Consider the following 19,049-nt stretch of genomic DNA (forward strand, 5'->3'; position numbering starts at 1 on the left):
TTTTTTTAGATTCCATATATATGTGTTAGCATACGGTATTTGTTTTTCTCTTTCTGACTTACTTCACTCTGTATGACAGACTCTAGGTCCACCCACCTCACTACAAATAACTCAATTTCGTTTCTTTTTATGGCTGAGTACTATCCCATTGCATATATGTGTCACATCTTCTTTATCCATTCATCTGTCGATGGACACTTAGGTTGCTTCCATGTCCCGGCTACTGTAGATAGTGCTGCAATGAACATTGTGGTACATGACTCTTTTTGAATGATGGTTAAGAAATACATTTTAAATTTAGTTTTTACTTTTTCCTTATTGTAAAAAGAAAAGGAATGTTCTACATTTTCCTCTTTTTATTCAAAAGAAAGAAAAGGCATTTTAAATTTCATAAAGCCCCAAATGCACTTTTCTCTGAATGTGCAATTGCAAACAGGAAAGAAGGAAAGGTTCCTCACTGCCAGGCTAGTACAAGAAATGACGTTATCAGGATGCAGGGGGAACCGGGGATGCATGGAGCGGACTGGAGGGTGGGTAGAAAAGCAGGTCTGTGAGGCAGCCACCCGGGCGGAAGCGGTGCCACTACTTGGCTACTCTGGTCAGCGCTCCTTGCCGGCCGGGAGCAGAGTGGCTCCTTCAGGACAGCGAGGCGGGAAGAACAGAGGGAGCCAGCTCACTAGGAACCCCCCCTTCCTTCTGACTCTCTAATCAATGGCACCCAAAAGTCTCAGTAGGAAGCAAAGTGAACAGTTTATCACGCCCAGAAAAGTCTCCGGAATGACGGGGTGGACTGGTCCTCCAAGTTCTCCCTAGAGCATACCTGGGGAATGAAGATGAAGCAGTTGATTGTGGTTGTGCAAACAAAGATACCTCCAGACGTGAGTCCAAAGACCAGGTTGGGCCAGGAGTGCAAGTATCTGGTGACCACAAAAAGAAGCCCAGCAGCCAGCACCACGAGGTTGACCCCAACCATGATGGTTAAAGACTGATTCACGGGAGGAGAGCTGACATGGTCAGTCAAGCCAGCCAGGTAGGCCCCATAGAGCAGCAGCAGGCCCTGGAGACAAAGAGGAGAAGAACCGGAGCCTCAGAGAAGTGAAATAGCAGGCTTGGGGTCAAAGAGCAGTAGGGTTGGGACCAATTTCCTCACCTGTAAAATAGGGATAATAATACCTACCTTAAAGGGTTGCTATGAGGAGGATTTACTAAGATAGCACTTGGGACTACCCTTAGGGTGGTCCCTTTACACCTCATGTATGCGTAATAAATTTCATCTTCCTCTCCTCTGAGAATTAGTTTATCGGAGGTCAGCAGGTCAGCCATCAGAGAGGACTCTGCCAGGATGAGGCACAGGATGGGATGATACATGCACGTAGGAGCCCGACAGAAAGGGCTGCCAGGCACCGGGAGGGCAAGGGGCGCACCACGCTGCTGGTGGTGAGGGCTTCCGCATCCACTGTGTGCTTCTGCAATGCGTGGAGCTGAGGGGCATACAGAAGCTGAAATAGCCCTGTGGTCCCCTTGTCAAGCCATGTGCCACGGTAGGGGAAGCACCGGAGGAAGGGGCTCTTTTTTCTAATGTTCCCAAAGGCACCATCTGCTTGCCAAGCCCTGCACCTGCAAGACTGCATCTGCCCACAAGGGATGCCTTTTTCTAATTCACACAAAGGATCTCTATAGGCTAGCAGCAGCTCTGTGCCAGTGGGTGTTTATGGAAGATGAAGAGTGAAAAAAGAAGAGAACAAAGGCAGGCCGGGACCTGGACAGGACCGTGGGACAGGCACAGGCAGCAAAGGCCTCATCTATACCCTTCACCCTCTTTGTGACATTCCCTGTCCCGCCCCCCAGAACCCAGGGCCCTATTCTTTCCTCTTTGTCATGAATGTAAACCCGCTCTCAGATTTCTCATTTGTACTACACAGAAAATGGCTCACAGCTTCTTAAAGTGCTGCCTCTCCTAGAAGGAGCTACATTTAAACAGAAATCAAAGCTTTAATCAATAATACATAATATATAGATTCAACGTATGTTCGCTTGATTCGGGGCAAAGCTCTGTGCTGGGGTAGGCGTAGGGCAAGAAGCGGTGTTGCCAAGTGGAAGTCATGGTTCTGGCTTTTAAGAAGCTCAATCTGGTTGGGAGATTTAAGGCAAGCACATAAATATCAATGTTTTATGACAGAATATGAAGCTGCCACAGGGGATGAGGTGGGGTGGGAACTACAGGGATTCAGTGGGAGAACTAATAATAAAAGTAAGGTCAGGTATCAGCAGGGTACCTGCCAGTGACCCTGAAATCACACAATCTGACCAACTCCATCTGCAGGGATGGCCCTTAAGACAACTGTTTGGAGGACTGGCTGTGCCTACAGTGAAGGAGTAAGCCCAGCAGAGATGTTGTCTGGGTGCCCCAAATGCTCAGTGTCCCCAAGGGGGCCAAATGTGGCCGCCCTGAGATCTTCAATGACTAGAGGACATACAAGTCAGCAGGCCAGTGGGAGTGGGGCCTGACTTTTGGATAACTGACGCCATCAGGTGGCATTTGGCAGAGTTAGATCATTAGTAATTTAATCAAAAGCGAATAAAATTAATTCTATGATTCTGAAATGCTCAAATCTGATTCTATTAAAATGCTTTAACTCCATTAAAATTCTTTCCAAAAGGGAATCAGGTATGAATAAAGCATCTATACATGCATGATTCGTGTCTGAGTGAATCACATCTGATATTTGTGTGTCATTCGCCCTCACTGCTGAGAAGCATGGGGTGGCGGTCCGGGGACTTAATGCGCAGATTTGGGGTCCTCCTCAGGAGCTACCCGTTGAACAGGGAGCCCATGGGGGCCTGGCTCAGTCACCTTCCTGATGCTCAGCACTCTTTCCCCTTTTTCTTTCTTTGTCCTATAGAAAGATATTGCAGTGAAATAAAATGGAAATGGGATTATATAAAAGGGAATGGAGAAAATAAATCAAGTTGACTTGCAGAGGGAGTTGCTATGGGGGAAGTGCTGAGTTTCTGTGCCGGGAAGGACGTGCTCTTCTACAGGGGCTCAAAGAATGGGAAAGGCACTGTGCTTTCAGAACTGTCTGGGGGCAGGGGTGGGCAGTGGAAGATGAATAATAAAAGCATCTAACATGTATTTAGCTCTTACTATGGGTCAGGCGTGAATGAAAACTCAACATGCATTAATCCTTTCAAAACTCAGAACCCTTCTGAGAGGATGTTATCATCATCCCCATTTCACGTATGAGGGAATCGAAGCTCAGGGAGGTCAAATGAGGTTCAGGGTCAGCTAGGAAGCGGCTGAGTCATTATTCAAACCCTGTTCTGTCATATTTTGAAACTCATTTTCTTAACCACTAGTAAGAAACTAGAGATAAAAAGCTATTCACTTCCTACCATTTTCTCTTAAAAATATTTCTATCAAAGTAATACATGCACATGGTTAAAAAGCAACATTTCCCTGTCCCAGCCCTGCCCATCCTCAGGCCTATTTCTCAGAAGCAACCACTTGAACACTTTCCTAGTGGTGAAGTGAGTAAAGTTTACCTTTAGAGGCCATCTATTTCTACAAGACCTCCTTTTCCTCTGCCAGCAATCAATCAACCAGGCCCCTCTCTCCTAATACTCAACAGGCAGCCTCCTGCCATGCAGGGCTCGCCTGTTCGTTGAAACAGACCTGCCCTATGCCGCTCCCCTCCTCCCCTGCCCCAAGCCAGATTCTCTGTCCCTCCAAGTTGAAAACCAGCTAACAGGATAGTTGGTTCTCCTTTAGTGCCCTGTATAGTATCCTGTACCCTCTGGAAATAATATCCTCCTTTTGCCATCTAACAGAGATAAATGAGTCGACTGATGGGAGATTCAGGGCAGTACAGGAGACACTTTGAGGCAGCTGGAACCACTCAAAGGACACTATGGATGTTGCCATTTGTCTTAGGGCCAGCCAGGCTTCCAATCAGAGCAAGAAAGTTAGGCAAGTGGAAGGCAGCAGGTTACCTTGACACAAATCTTGAAGAAAGACCCAAGAGGAGTAATAAGGGCACTTAAGAGAATAGGTTAAGCTGGCTAGAATGTCTCCTTATAATTCCCCTTGAAGGTAGCTGGGGAGAAAACTGGTATTGCCAAATCAATGAAAAAACCAGACCAAGAAATGGGAGAAACAGTGGGTGAATTCCACATGATTTGGGGGAGGACTCAATGAGGGAGTCCAAAGATTTGGAAACGTGACCCTCAAAACAAATAAAGAGCACAGAAATAATAAGGGTCACGGCTTTGAGGTCTCTTCTGATTTCAATACTCTTTGCAGAAATCACCTCATTAATTCCTATAATTCCTCTTTATATCCATTTTGTTGGTAACAGAGAGATAGTATCCCCAGGAGATGAAGTTACCAACCTTGCATCCCAAAACGAGAGCAATCCAGACATCAGAGTACCGGGAAGCACAGAAGTGTGTGCTAGTCAGAGAGCAGGACACGTCTCTCCCTGTCACCTAGAAGGGACACAGAGTCAGGACTGAGGGCACCCACAGTTACCAGGAACACACATACACAGCAGATCTTTGTAAACATTCTAGATTGTGAAATCCTCTATAGCATATAATTTCTCCCTTAATATGTAAAAACTGTAACATTTAGGTGACTCCATTAGAATCTAAATGAGAGTAACCATGAGTTGGAGGAAAAAACGACAAAGTTGGGCTGACATGTGGATTCTTGGTGCCAGCAGGGCTTACCCCGTTATGTGCTTTGCTACCACAGTGATTCAAATTAGTGCATCAGCAAAATTACAAATTATTTCACATCCTCTTTCTGCTATTTGTTAACAGTTGAAACCTTCAATATTGAATCTGCACTGTCAAGATTCCGCTGTATTCCTTAGCTCCTTTGTCAGGCTGGAGATATAATGCTTCCTATTAATTGAACACTATATACTGGGCACAGTTGAGTCCTTTACCTGCATTGTTTCCCTTAATCTTCACCACAGCCCTATGAAATAGGTAGTATTATTATCTCCATTTTACCTATGAGGAAATAGAGACTTAGATAGGTTAAATAACTTTCCCAAGGCTGGTAAGTGGTAGAGCTGGGATTTGAATTGGGGTTGACTGACTCCAAAGAACACCTCAAAATACTACCTTTACCTTTCAACAATTAGGGTAAAGAAGCTCTCTGTAGCTGAAAACTCTCATTATTGATAAGGTGGAAGCAGAGATAACTGCCAGGCAGATCTCTGTTTGCTGACATCTCAGCGGTTGCTGCTGGAAAACACTTGGGGCGGGAGGAGCAGTGGGAGCGGAGCAGACCCTGCAGACAAGGGGCAGGTGTTCATGGTGCCCACAGCTCCTGACTCGCCATCCTCTTTGGGTCATTTATCTTCTCGTTGGGAGGATGTCCACACAGTGAATGCTACTGGGAGAATGATCCCCGTGTACCCACAGAAGCCAGTCCCTCCGGTTCAGGAACTAGATTCTTCAGGGATTGGGCCCCTCACCGTCATACTGACACTGAGAATCTGGAGGCACTGGATGGGATCAGTCAGCACCCACGTCACGAGCAGGATCACATCTGCTATCACCAGGGCTGCCACCAACCCCAGTAGCTGCAGGTCTTTGATTATCTGCAAAAGAGTCAAGGTCATAACTTTCCTTTGGTCTCTGGCTATACAACACAGGGGCTAGAGTGTCCTATGTGCTCTGAGATAAAGGCTCCAGGGTTAACCTTCCAAAGGGGCTTCAAATCCAGCCATCAAAGATGAAACAGACACTAAACACAGGCAGTGATTTCTATGTCCATATCATCATGAGCACCATTCAACATTTTCATTTGTTTGTCCTTTCCATATCCTGCCTTTTCCCACAAAGGATTCAAGGGATATTATAAAATAAATACACTATTATTTCTATATGTTTATATAGCACATAGAGAGACGTGGAAATTTTTACATAAAACTATTAACAACCATTAACCTGGAGGGTCAGATTGAGAGATGATGGTGGTGGAGGAGAGATTACTAGCATTTTCTTTAAACATATGTGAAGCATTTGACTTAATACAAAGAGAATGTGTTATTTTTGTGGCTACAAAAATAAAATTTAAAAAATGTATGCAGCAACAGGATGAAAAATATTAAGGAAAGAGACAATAAGGAGAATTATGATGAATGCTCAGGTGAGGAGAGCACATACCATTCAAGAATTGGGGCAGAAACATGGGTCTGCATTTTTGACAACCAATGAAAAGAAGGAAGCACAACTAGTTACATGATTCATGGTGTTTGTAAGATAAAAACAAATCAGTTGCTGAACCAAAATGCTCCAAACCAGTGATAAGGAGAAAATCTTCAAATCAACCAGCAAAAAATGACACAGCATGTATAGAAGAACAAAGATAAGGAAGACATCAGATTTCTCATGAGATATAAGGACAAGTGAGAAAACAGTAGAGGGAAATCTTCAACTAAAGAAAACAAAATATCAACCTAGAATCTTATATCCAGAAAAAATATCTTTCAAAAATAAAGGTGAAATAAGGACTTTTTCAGATGAACAAAAGCCAAAAGAATTCAGCATTAGCACACTTGCATGAGAACGTTAGATATCCTTGAAGTAAAAGGAAAATAATACCAGATGAATATAGGGATCTATACGAGAAAATTAAGAGCTCTGGAAATGTTAACTTCATAGAAAAATACATGATTGACATTTACTATTTAAATATCTTTAAAACATAACTGATTGTTTAAACAAAAATTAATAACAATTGTGTGGTGCTTGTAACATATGTAAAAGTAAAAACAACACAAAGATTGGAGAGTGGGGAACTGGAAGCACACTATTGTAAATGAAATACTTATGCCATAAGTAAATGCCAATTATATAATTATACACAAACTCTTCCAGAGAATGAATTGGAGGGAATACTTCCCAATTCATTCTACAAGGCTGCCATTACCCTGTTAGAAAACCAGAAAAAGATTTTATAAGAAAAGAAAGCTGCAGAGCAACATACCTTAAGAACATGAACACAAACATTATAAACAAAATTTTATGAAAATGAATCCAACAATGTAAGAGGGTAATACATAATGACCAAGTGGAGTTTGTTTCAGGAATGCAAGGTTGGTTTGAGATCCTAAAATCATTTAATGTAATTCACCATATGAGCAAGCTAAAAATGAAAAATCATACGATTAACAGATACAGAAAACACATTTGACAAAACCCAACATTAATTCTTTATAGAAACTCAGTAAAATAGGAATAGAAGGGAACTTCCCCAATTAGATAAAGGGCATCTATGATAAAACTACAGCTAACATCATTCTTAGTTTTGACTAAGATAGGATGTTTTCCCCATATGATCAAGAACAACTCAAGGATGTCTGCTCTCAGCACTTCTACTGAACACTGTACTGGTGTTTCTAGCCAGTGCCATCATACAAGATTGAAAAGAAAATTTCTTTTACAGAAGATATGAATCTATATAGAAAATCTGATGGAATCTGCACAAAAGCTACTAGAACTAATAAGTAGTTTTGCAAGATTGCAGCATGTAAGATCAGCTTACAAAAATCAATTGTATTTCTATATATTAGCAACAAAAAATTGGAAAGTGAAATAAAAAACAGTAACATATATAATAGCATAAAAAATAAAATACTTAGAAATAAATTTGATAAAAGATATGAAAGACCTCCACCGAAAACTACAAAAAAATTGCTGAGAGAAATTAGAAAAGACCTAAATATATGAAGAATTATACTGTGTTCATGGGTTAAAAGATACAACATTGTTAAGAAATCAGTTCTCCACAATTTGATCTACAGATTCAACACAACCTCAATCAAAATCTCAGCAAAAAATTCGCAGAAATTGGTAAACTGATTAAAAAATTCATATGGAAATTCAAAGGACCTAGATTAGCCAAAACAACACTGAAAGAGAAGAACTAATACTCTTTGACTCAAGATTTAACATAGGACTTCCCTGGTGGCACAGTGGTTAAGAATCCGCCTGCCAATGCAGGGGACATGGGTTTGAGCCCTGGTCTAGGAAGATCCCACGTGCCACAGAGCAACTAAGCCCGTGCGCCACAACTACTGAGCCCACGTGCCACAACTACTGAAGCCCATGCACCTAGATCCTGTGCTCTGCAACAAGAGAACCCACTGCAATGAGAAGCCCACGCACCACAATGAAGAGATACCCCGCTTGCCACAACTACAGAAAGCCCGTGCGCAGCAATGAAGACCCAACACAGCCAAAAATAAATTAAAAAAAAAAAAAGATTTAACATAAAGCTACAGTAATATGGTATTGGTGTCAAAATAAACAATGACATCAATGAAACAGATTCAACAAAGGTGCAAAGGTAATTCAGTGAAGAAAGGACACTCTTTTCAACAAATGGTGCCAGAACAATTGGATATCCATATATAAAAAATGAACTTCAATCCACAGATCACATCATATTTCAAAATTAACTCAAAATAAATCATAGACCTAAATGTAAAAACAAAAACTCTTAAAACATCTAGAAGTAAACATAGGAGAAAAACTTTTGGGGCCTTGGGTTAGGCAAAAGTTTCTTAGATCTGATACCAAAAACATGATCCATTAAAGAACAAAGTAGTAAATTGGACTTCATCAGAATTAGAAACATCTTCTTTTTGAAAGACATTCTTAAGTGAATGAAAAGTCACAAACTGGAAGAAAATCTTTATTTGATAAAGGACTGTATCTGGAATATAAAAAGAACCCTCAAAATGCAATAATAAGAAAACAAACAACTAAATTAAAAAATAGGTGAGAGATTTGAGCAGATACTTCACCAAAGAAGGTATATGGATGGCAAATAAGCATATAAAAAGATGCCCAACACTGCATCAGGGAAATGCAAATTAAAACACAATGAGAATCTACCATACACACCTATTAGAATGACCAACGTGAAAACGACCAACCAAGTCTAATGTTGGGAAGGATGTGGAGGAAAGGGACTCAAACACTATTGGTGGGAATGTAAAATGGTACAACCACTTTGGAAAACAGTCATGCAATTTCTTTAGAATTTAAACATATACCTACTATATGATCCAATCATTCTACGCTTAGGTTTTTAACCAAGAGAAATGAAAGCATATGTCTACACAAAGACTCGTACACAAACATTCACAGCAGTCTTATTTTTAATAGCCCCAAACTGGAAACAAACCCAAACATTCATTAATAGGTGAATGTATAAACCAACTGTAGTTACAACTACACATTGGAAAATTACTTAACAATAATAAGAAAAGAACCATTGATGCAAGTAACAACATAGATGAATCTCAAAATAATTATGCCAAGTAAAAGAAAGATAAAAAAATACATACTATATAATTCCATTTATATAAAATTCTGGAAAATGCAAACTAATCTGTAGTAACAGAAAGCAGGTCAATGGTTGCCTGGGGACAGGGACAGGGGATGTAAGAATTGGACAGGAGAGGGAGATGACAAGGGTGCATGAGGAAACTTGTAGATTATAGCCCACATTTCACAGTGTATACATATGTCAAAACATATCAAACAGTAAATATGTGCAGTTCATTGGATGTCAATTATACCTCAATAAAGCTATTTTTAAAAAAAGGAATTAGTGTTCTAGAGGGAAGAATGAACTTACTGTCCTTTAGGCAAACTTTGTCATACGTTTAGTTACTCACAGTGGAGCTTTTGATAAATATTCACCACAATTTAATAATGTTTGCTAAAAAAAAAAAAGTCTTGTCAGTCCAGAGAAGTAAACTCCAACTGAGTAATATGTTGGGTCTGGGCAGGGCCTACATAGACAAAGGGTTTGATGATCAGGCTTTGAGGTGTGGGCAGCTCTATCAGGAAACCTGATAAAATGGGGGAATGTGGTTAGGATGACGCCTGATGTCAGGCACATGTAGGTGGTCTGGCTGCCACATAGCTTCTAGGGTTGATTCTGTCAGCGGAAATGGGTATGCTCTTCCTTGCTCACTGCTCCAGGCTCATCCTTCTTAGTGCAGAGAATGGCCTTCTTAAATGGAAAAGAATCGGGCTCCAAAGAGGGAAATAACTGCTTATCTGCTATAGCTTCTCTGTAATCACTCTCCCTCTGTCCACTTTCAGCTCACACCTGTGCCAAGCAACAGCCTCTCTGGGCATCTTGCTCTCCCTCAAACTGGTGCCAGGTATGGGCCAGCTCACACATCCCCCAGAGCAGTACCAGGGCCTGGAGTGCATATGAAGCAAAACCTTTGTTTAAAGACCTATATCCCAATAGCACTGACACAGGCCATGTGACTCCAAGGTTTGAAGTAAGGAGCAGGAACTTCAGATCATCATAAAAGGGCCAGACCCAGTAATCTGGCACAAGTTTCTCTAGCTTTCAATCAATAGTAGAGCTGCTGTCTGTGATCAAGCACTGTGTACTTGTTGCCTACTCACCACTCTCTTGTCTGGAACCCTCTGGGTAAACACCTTGTAGAGTCGCCAGCTCTTTCCCAGAATGGGGCCAAACACAAGGGAGGTCCCAATGCACAACATGGACAGTCTTACCTACAGGTGGAAAGGGACAGAAGCAAGAGGCATGAGAGAAACCTTTGTGGTTCTCCACACATTCTGATCTGTAAAGCCTCAGTCCACAGAGGACCTGGGGCAGAAAGTGGACCTCACTGACTCAGCGTTCCAGGGATTGCCTCTGAAAGTGCCCACAGCAAGGATAAATGTAACCACCACCCGTATCATATTCAAAACAAAATTGAAGACTTCACCTACCTGAATGAGAGTTTCCATTGAGCTTCCTGCTAAAGCACCTTGATGGTGAATCCCAAAGAGGTAAGCGCTACTGTAAGTCATACAACTGCCCAATAAGGTCACAATGTTCAGATTGGGACTGGACATCTTCACAATCCTATAGGAAACCAGGAAGAAAGACACCTACAGTCATGACATTTGCCCTGGGAGTGGACCAGAATAATCTTCAATGCAGCCTCAGAGTAAAAGGCCATAGGGAAGAAATCACTTTACAAATCTGTGAAAAATTTAAATAAAATTTTTTAAAAATTAAATAAATATGACTTATTTAAATTTATTTTCACAAAGAACTAAATTCTGGTATTTCTTGCTTGTATAACTCCAAGTCTTTTAAAAGAAGGTCACTTCCTAAAAACAGGTGGTATCAGAGAAGAGTTAGGATTTTTCCATGAAGTTTATGGTTGTTAAGAGACTGCTCTATGCAGCCTAGTGAATAAATAACTAGCAGGTAGATACCTAAAGAGATACAGTTTGGAGCCTTTAAAAATGAGCTGTAAGGGCTTCCATGGTGGCACAGTGGTTGAGAATCTGCCTGCTAATGCAGGGGACAAGGGTTCGAGCCCTGGTCTGGGAAGATCCCACATGCCACGGAGCAACTAGGCCCGTGAGCCACAACTGCTGAGCCTGCGCGTCTGGAGCCTGTGCTCCGCAACAAGAGAGGCCACGATAGTGAGAGGCCCGTGCACTGCGATGAAGAGTGGCCCCCGCTTGCCACAACTAGAGAAAGCCCTAGCACAGAAACGAAGACCCAACATAGTAATCAATCAATCAATAAATAAATCTTTAAAAAAAAAAAAAATGAGCTGTAAGGTAAACTACTATTTGAAAAAACCAGACAAATATACCACAAAAAAAGAAAATTACAGGCCAATATCACTAACAAACATAGACACAAAAATCCTCAACAAAACACTAGCAAATTGAATCCATCAATACTTTAAAAGGATCATACACCATGATCAAGTGGGATTTATCCCAGGGATGCAAGGATTTTTCAATATCCGCAAATCCATCAGTGTGATACACCACACCAACAAACTGGAGAATGAAAACCATAATACGATCATCTTAATAGATGCAGAAAAAGCTTTTGATAAAATTCAACAGCCACTTATGATAAAAACTCTCCGGAAAGTGGGCATAGAGGGAACCTTCTTCAACATAATAAAGGCCATATATGACAAACCCACAGCTAACATCATACTCAAGGGTGAAAAGCTGAAAGCATTTCCTCTAAGATCAGACAAGGATGGCCACTCTCACCACTTTTATTCAACATACTTTTGGAAGTCCTAGCCACAGCAATCAGAGAAGAAAAAGAAATAAAAGGAATCCAAGTTGGAAAAGAAGAAATAAAACTGTCACTGCTTGCAGATGACATGTTACTCTACCTAGAAAATCCTAAAGATACTACCAGAAAACTACTAGAGTTCATCAATGATTTTGGTAAAGTTGCAGGATACAGAATTAATACACAGAAATCTATTACATTTCTATACACTAACAACGAAAGATAAGAAAGAAAAATTAAGGAAACAATCCCATTTACCATTGCATCAAAAAGAATAAAATATCTAGGAGTAAACCTACCTAAGGAGGCAAAAGACGTGTACTCCAAAAACTATAAGACACTGATGAAAGAAATCAAAGATGACACAAACAGATAGAAAGATATACCATGTTCTTGGACTGGCAGAATCAATACTGTCAAAATGACTATACTACCCAAGGCAATCTATAGATTTAATGCAATACCTATCAAATTACCAATGGCATTTTTCACAGAACTAGAAAAAATTTTTTTAAATTTGTATGGAAACACAAAAGACCCTGAATAGCCAAAGCAATCTCGAGAAAGAAAAATGGAGCTGCAGGAATCAGGCTCCCTGACTTTAGACCATACTACAAAGCTATGGTCCTCAAGACAGTATGATACTGGCACAAAAACAGAAATATAGATCAATGAGACAGGAGAGAAAGCCCAGAAATAAACCCACACACATATGGTCAATTAATGACATGACAGAGGAGGCAAGAATATACAATGGAGAAAAGACAGTCTCTTCAATGGGTGATGCTAGGAAAACTGGACAGCTACATGTAAAAGAATGAAATTAGAACATTCTCTAACACCATACACAAAAATAAACTCAAAATGGATTAAAGACCTAAATGTAAAACTGAATACCATAAAACTCCTCAAGGAAAACATAGAACACTCTTTGACTTAAATCACAGCAATATCTTTTTGCATCCGTCTCCTAGAGTAATGGAAATAAAAAGAAAAATAAACAAATGGGATCTAATTAAACGTAAATGGTTTTTCACAACAAAGGAAACCATAAACAAAACAAAAAAGACAACCTACAGAATGGGAGGAAATATTTGCAAATGATGCGACCAACAAGGGATTAATCTCCAAACTATACAAATACCTCATACAGCTCAATAACAACAACAACAACAACAAAACAAACAACCCAATCAAAAAATGGGCAGAAGATCTAAATAGACATTTCTCCAGAGAAGACATACAGATGGCCAAAAGGCGCATGAAAAGATGCTCAACATCGCTAATTATTAGAGAAATGCAAATCAAAACTACAATGAGGTATCACCTCACACCAGTCAGAACGGCTATCATCAAAAAGTCTACAAATAATAAATGCTGGAGAGGGTATGGAGAAAAAGGAACCCTCCTACAGTTGGTGAGAATGTAAATTGATACAGCCACTATGGAGAACAGTATGGAGGCTCCTTAAAAAACTAAAAATAGAGCTACCATATGATCCTGCAATCCCACTCCTGGGCATATATCTGGAGAAAACCATAATTTGAAAAGACACATGCACCCCAGTGCTCACTGCAGCACTATTTACAATAGCCAGGACATGGAAGCAACCTAAATTTCCATTGGCAGGTGAATGGATAAAGAAGATGTGGTATGTATATATGATGGAATGTTAGTCAGCCATAAAAAAGAATGAAATAATGCCATTTGCAGCAACATGGCTGGACCTAGATTATCATACTAAGTGAAGTAAACCAGACAGGGAAAGACAAATATCATATGATATCACTTATATGTGGAATCCAATTAAAAATGATGCAAACGAGATTATACACAAAACAGAAATAGACCCACAGACATAGAAAACAAACTTATGGTTACCAAAAGGGAAAGGTGGGTAGGGATGAATTAGGAGTTTGGGATTAGCATATACACACTACTATATATAAAACAGATAACCAACAAGGACCTACTGTATAGCATAGAGATCTATACTAAATATTTTGTGATAACCTATAAGGGAAAAGAATCTGAAAAAGAATATACATAATACATATATTAATATATACATGTATGTATAACTGAATCACTTTGCTGTACACCTGAAACTAACACAACATTGTAAATCAACTATACTTCAATAAAAAAATAAAATTAAAAAATAAAATAAAATGAGCTGTAAGGTAAACTACTTTTTGACAAAAGTTTGGGGCATTTTTCATCCACTATTTACTTTATTTGACATGTAAATTGTTTTCCTCTCTGTTTGACCAAGAGAGGAAGAGAAAGCAGGGATTGAAAGCAGGAAGTTTGGGAAGGGTTGTTTCTTGAGTGATTTTTAAATGAGGTTATAGAGCACTTTGAAGATTATAGGGAAATGTGGACAATCACGGTCTGACACAAATCCTGGGCACCGGTGGAGGCTTGGGACAAGGTAGAAATGTGTGAATTGGTTAACCTAAGGGGAAAAGCAGGTTTACATTGGACTGTGATTGATAACAATTAAGAAATAAAAATAACTAGTAACAGTTAAGATGTAACTGTACTTAAAAGTTTTAGTCTAGTGTATTCTGCATAAATGCAATATTTATACAACTAGTCATTTGGTAATTATACTTATATGTTTATTTTTTTCTTAAACTCACGTAAATTTTCTTTTATTAATTAATTAATTAATTAATTAATTATGGCTGCATTGGGTCTTTGTTGCTATGCGCGAGCTTTCTCTAGTTGCGGCGAGTGGGGGCTACTCTTCATTGCGGTGTGTGGGCTTCTCATCGCGGTGGCTTCTCTTGTTGCAGAGCACGGGCTCTAGGCGCGTGGGCTTCAGTAGTTGTGGCACACGAGCTCAGTAGTTGTGGCTCATGGGCTCTAGAGCGCAGGCTCAGTAGTTGTGGCGCACGAGCTTAGTTGCTCCATGGGATCTAAGGGAAGATGTGGGATCTTCCTGGACCAGGGCTCGAACCCGTGTCCCCTGCACTGGCAGGCTGAATCTTAACCACTGCGCCACCAGGGAAGTTCCCTATATGTTTATTTTTAAATAGTAACAAAGGGGGAAAGCATTCTTATCTATGTACCTGGATTACCTGGCTGACCACCTTAAAGGCCAGAGCGAAGGCAAAACCAGCTACTTAGTACAGCCTACTTTAAAGACAGGCAACGTACCTAGTAGGCATTAAACAAACAGTTTGGCAGTGCTGGACTTAGAACCATCACAACCACCATCGGCCCAGCTTGATTACTTCATAACCAGCAACATAATTACGTCCACACATACAAGAACACCAAACCTCTGCCTGTGACTTAGGCCCCAAGTACGGTCACCGTAGGCCAATGAGTCCAGTTGAGCCTTACCTAGTCTTGGAGCAAAAATCTTGATTTTCTTCTCTTCCTCTAAAAGTGAGAACAACTTTCATGTATTCGCCTTGTAAAATGGGGATAATAATAATACACGCTCCCCTCCTCCCCAAACCAAAGAGTTGTGAGGATTCAAAGAGGCAATGTAGCCAAGTGTGTGGCACAGGGCCCAGCATGCAGTAAGCATGTTGCCAACATAGCTGATGATACTGTTAACCTCATCTTCCAGGCTTTAGAAACCTGGGAATCATCTTTTCCCTCTTCCTTTTCCTTCTCCACCTCTTTCTTTATCTCCTCTACCCAATCAATTGCCAATTTCTTTCACTTGTTATTTCAAAATCTCTCTGAGCTATCCCTCACTCTCCATTCCTCTTACCACATTTATCCAGGATACAGTCATGTTAGGAGAAATGGAACTGGAGTCAGGTATGAGATGGGAATCCTGGCTCAGCCAATCACAGCTGTGTGGCTTTCATCGCCTCATTTAACTAGTCTAGGTTCCTGCTTCCTCATTTGTGAAATGAAGATAATATCTTCTTTTGTATCCACCCACAGGGTACTGTGAAGATCAAATGAGGTGTGTGCTAAAACTCTTTGAATACTCTAAGGCGATGCAAAAATGTTAATCTTTAGATTTTTTGGTGTAAGCTTCAGCTCTCTGTAACACCAGTTTTTCCCTGTCCTAATACATCTTGCGCATTACTTTCACATTTATTTTCTTAAAATACCACCTTCATCACTTAGCAAGAGAGCTATATGTATAAAGAACAATTTTCTGTTGTTTACCTTAAGTCTCCTGTATCCCCATTTAAGATTTCGCCCTATCCTACCTACCCACTTCTTCCTCCAGGCTTGCTTCCCCAGTCATCATGTCTTCAAACTGTGGGCTTAGAGTAATCCTTCCTAGTTTCTTTGCCTCTTCCCATAAGAAGGGGGAATATGTGCTGAATATTGACTACCAAAATAACAATGATTATCAGCAGCTTCGCAAAGCATTTGTTAAGAAAAGTATACATTAGAGAGACCAGTGCTGACACTGATTTAGAAAAGAGGGCACCGCTCACCGGGACTGGCCACTCAGTGCAGCCAGAAGCTTGGGTAAAACCACTGGGTGGGATCCTGCAGGACCAAGAACTGAGGTTGTTCTTCCCCATGGCCTCTCACAAGCTCCTAGGCATCAGCCATGAATATCTGATCATGAGGTTCTCACCAAGCAAATGCCCAGGTTTCACAGCCACACGTCTGTGTTGCCTAGATCACTGATGGGTAGGTTTCTTTCTCAACTCCTCTCTGGACCATTTTATTTGAACACCACTGTACAATCAGGTCTCCTTTGTGTAATTCAGTACTGCATGAATCCTGATTTAGAATTCCTCCCCCTCCTGATTTAGTTAGGAGGAACTCAATTTAGTTTTTTAAAAAAACAAAATATACATTACATAGTCTTCACATCTCAGAAGTTGATGCAAGTTAATTTTCAAATGGACATGTTATGGACTTATATATGTATGTTTTGATATTTTTCCTAAACAATGATACTGAATACTTGTCTCAGAAAAAAAATGAATAGAAGATGATTTACCTATTGTGTTTGGCCAAGTTAACACCTGTGAAGTCACTGAAAGGTGAATCATCTCCAATTCAGCAGGTGAATTATCTAAGTCTGGAGAATGTCTCTGCTACTTTGATAGGAATTCAACCACTTATATCATTTATATTTTTCTACTGAACTAAAAGATGAAGCCTGCATATGCTGAATATTTTAATAACCACAAACATAATTTCTACAAGGGAAGAAGATTTAAATATTATCTACTTATAAACAGCCAGGCTCATCTAGATTACTTGTGTTTCATTTATGAAGAGACAAAAAGCCCAGACTGGGTTACTGACAGTCAGAAACAAGGTGGCATTTTTTTAAAAAAAGGATTTTATAGCTACCTCTTTATCTTTTTTTCTTCATTTACTGATTGGCAATATAAGGCAAGAGTTTTCTTGATTTCTCTCTTCTCAAGTAAGGTTTCAGTACATAGAGATAAATATCCATCTATATCTGCAGAACCTGTATAAACCTGGATTATCATTTCAAAGTCTTTAATGAATTCAGATGCATAAATGACATCTACCAGTACGATGTTTTAAAAATCTTTATCAAATATCAGTTTCTGAACTTGGTCTTTCATTATACTTGGAGTTATAGAGACACTGGTATCCTGTTGTTTCTTCTTAATGATGCTAAGGACAGAGTTTGGAAACATAGCCTGTGAATGGGGCTGACGGTACTTCTTAGCTTGCTGTTACTATCAGAAAACTTTCCTAAAATGTCACAGGGCCATGCTTTCTAAAATGCTACATAAGTCGATATAAATGGTATCACTGAGCTTTAAACATATCTAAAAACATATCCAAGAAGCTTTTTAATAAAACAATTAATATTAAATTGTGAAATTTATTGAATTTCTTTTTCAGTCCACTGTTTTTGATCCATGCTACAATGGTATTATAAATCTAACTCATCTGGATATGTTTCAAACAGCTTTATCATAATTTTGCCTGGTGTGTTTCAGCAAATGTGATCATTTTGCTTATTTCTAATGTATTAAGTTCAATTCAAATTCTGAACACCTCAAACTAATATTTGTGTGACCTGTAGCTATTTATATTCAAACTTTGTATTTTAAGGGTGAGAGCAGCCTGGCGCTGCTTCTTCCTCTCCTGCCTGGGGCACCATCCTAGGAGACCGTCCTAGGAGATTTCATTAACCTTTCGGCCTCCAGAGTTTAAATTCTTTAATCATAACAACTTCACTTTATTCCACTTTCAGACACCCTGGGTCACACCCTGGGTCTTATGATCATTCAGAATGGTTCCACTTCAGAAAATTTAAACACCAATATCTCTGATTTCAATGCACCCAAAATTTAACTCCTAGTCTTCCCCCTCAACCTGTTCTTACATTCTTCCTCAGTTCAGATAATGGCAACTTCATCTTTATATTTGCTTGGACCAAAAATCGTGGAGTCATACTTGACTCTAGCTCACCTCCCACATCCAATCTGTCATGAATCCTATTGGCTCTATCCTTAAAACACATCCAGAATCCAACTACTTCTCACCACCTCTGCTGCCATCACCCTGATCAAAGTCTGACTTTGAATTTCTCATTTGGATTATTACACTAGCCTCCTAACTGGTCTCCCTGCTTCTACTCTGGACCCTCCCGACTTCTATTTTCAACATAGCAGCCACAGTGATCATGTCACTTCTCTGCTCAGAATCCTGCAATGGCTTTCTATCTCACTCGAAGGAAAAGCCAAAGTCTTTACCAGGGTCTACAGTGCTTACACATTTGGTCCCCGTTATCTCTCTACCTCATTTCCTACTTCTTCCCCTTGCCCACTCCACTCCACACACCTCCTTGATATTTCATGAAAACACCAGGTGCTCTCACACTTCAAGGCTTTCAAGTGGCTGTGCTCCCTGCCTGGAATATTTTAATTCACATATGTGCATGGTTCATTCCCTCTCTCCCTTCATATCTTTATTCAAATGTTACCCTCTCAACCAGGGCTAT

The 19,049-nt window shown here is 40.2% G+C and overlaps 1 protein-coding gene across 5 annotated transcripts in view; it reads right to left on the bottom strand.

Moving 5' to 3' along the window:
- GPR156 (G protein-coupled receptor 156) overlaps positions 1-19,049 on the bottom strand; it is an 89,283-nt gene that overhangs the window by 14,007 nt on the left and 56,227 nt on the right. For 3 of the 5 annotated variants that reach the window (XM_082394881.1, XM_082394882.1, XM_082394885.1), the window contains 5 exons: positions 10,789-10,924; positions 10,459-10,569; positions 5,490-5,615; positions 4,393-4,488; positions 821-1,057 (listed from right to left, as the gene is read on the bottom strand). In XM_082394881.1, coding sequence (XP_082251007.1) covers positions 821-1,057; positions 4,393-4,488; positions 5,490-5,615; positions 10,459-10,569; positions 10,789-10,924 — 706 coding nt within the window. The remainder of the gene's footprint in view (positions 1-820; positions 1,058-4,392; positions 4,489-5,489; positions 5,616-10,458; positions 10,570-10,788; positions 10,925-19,049) is intronic. The other 2 variants (XM_082394883.1, XM_082394884.1) reach the window with 2 other exon arrangements.

Source organism: Balaenoptera borealis, assembly GCF_965194805.1.
Source record: "Balaenoptera borealis genome assembly, chromosome: 5".
NCBI classification, from domain to species: Eukaryota; Metazoa; Chordata; class Mammalia; order Artiodactyla; family Balaenopteridae; genus Balaenoptera; species Balaenoptera borealis.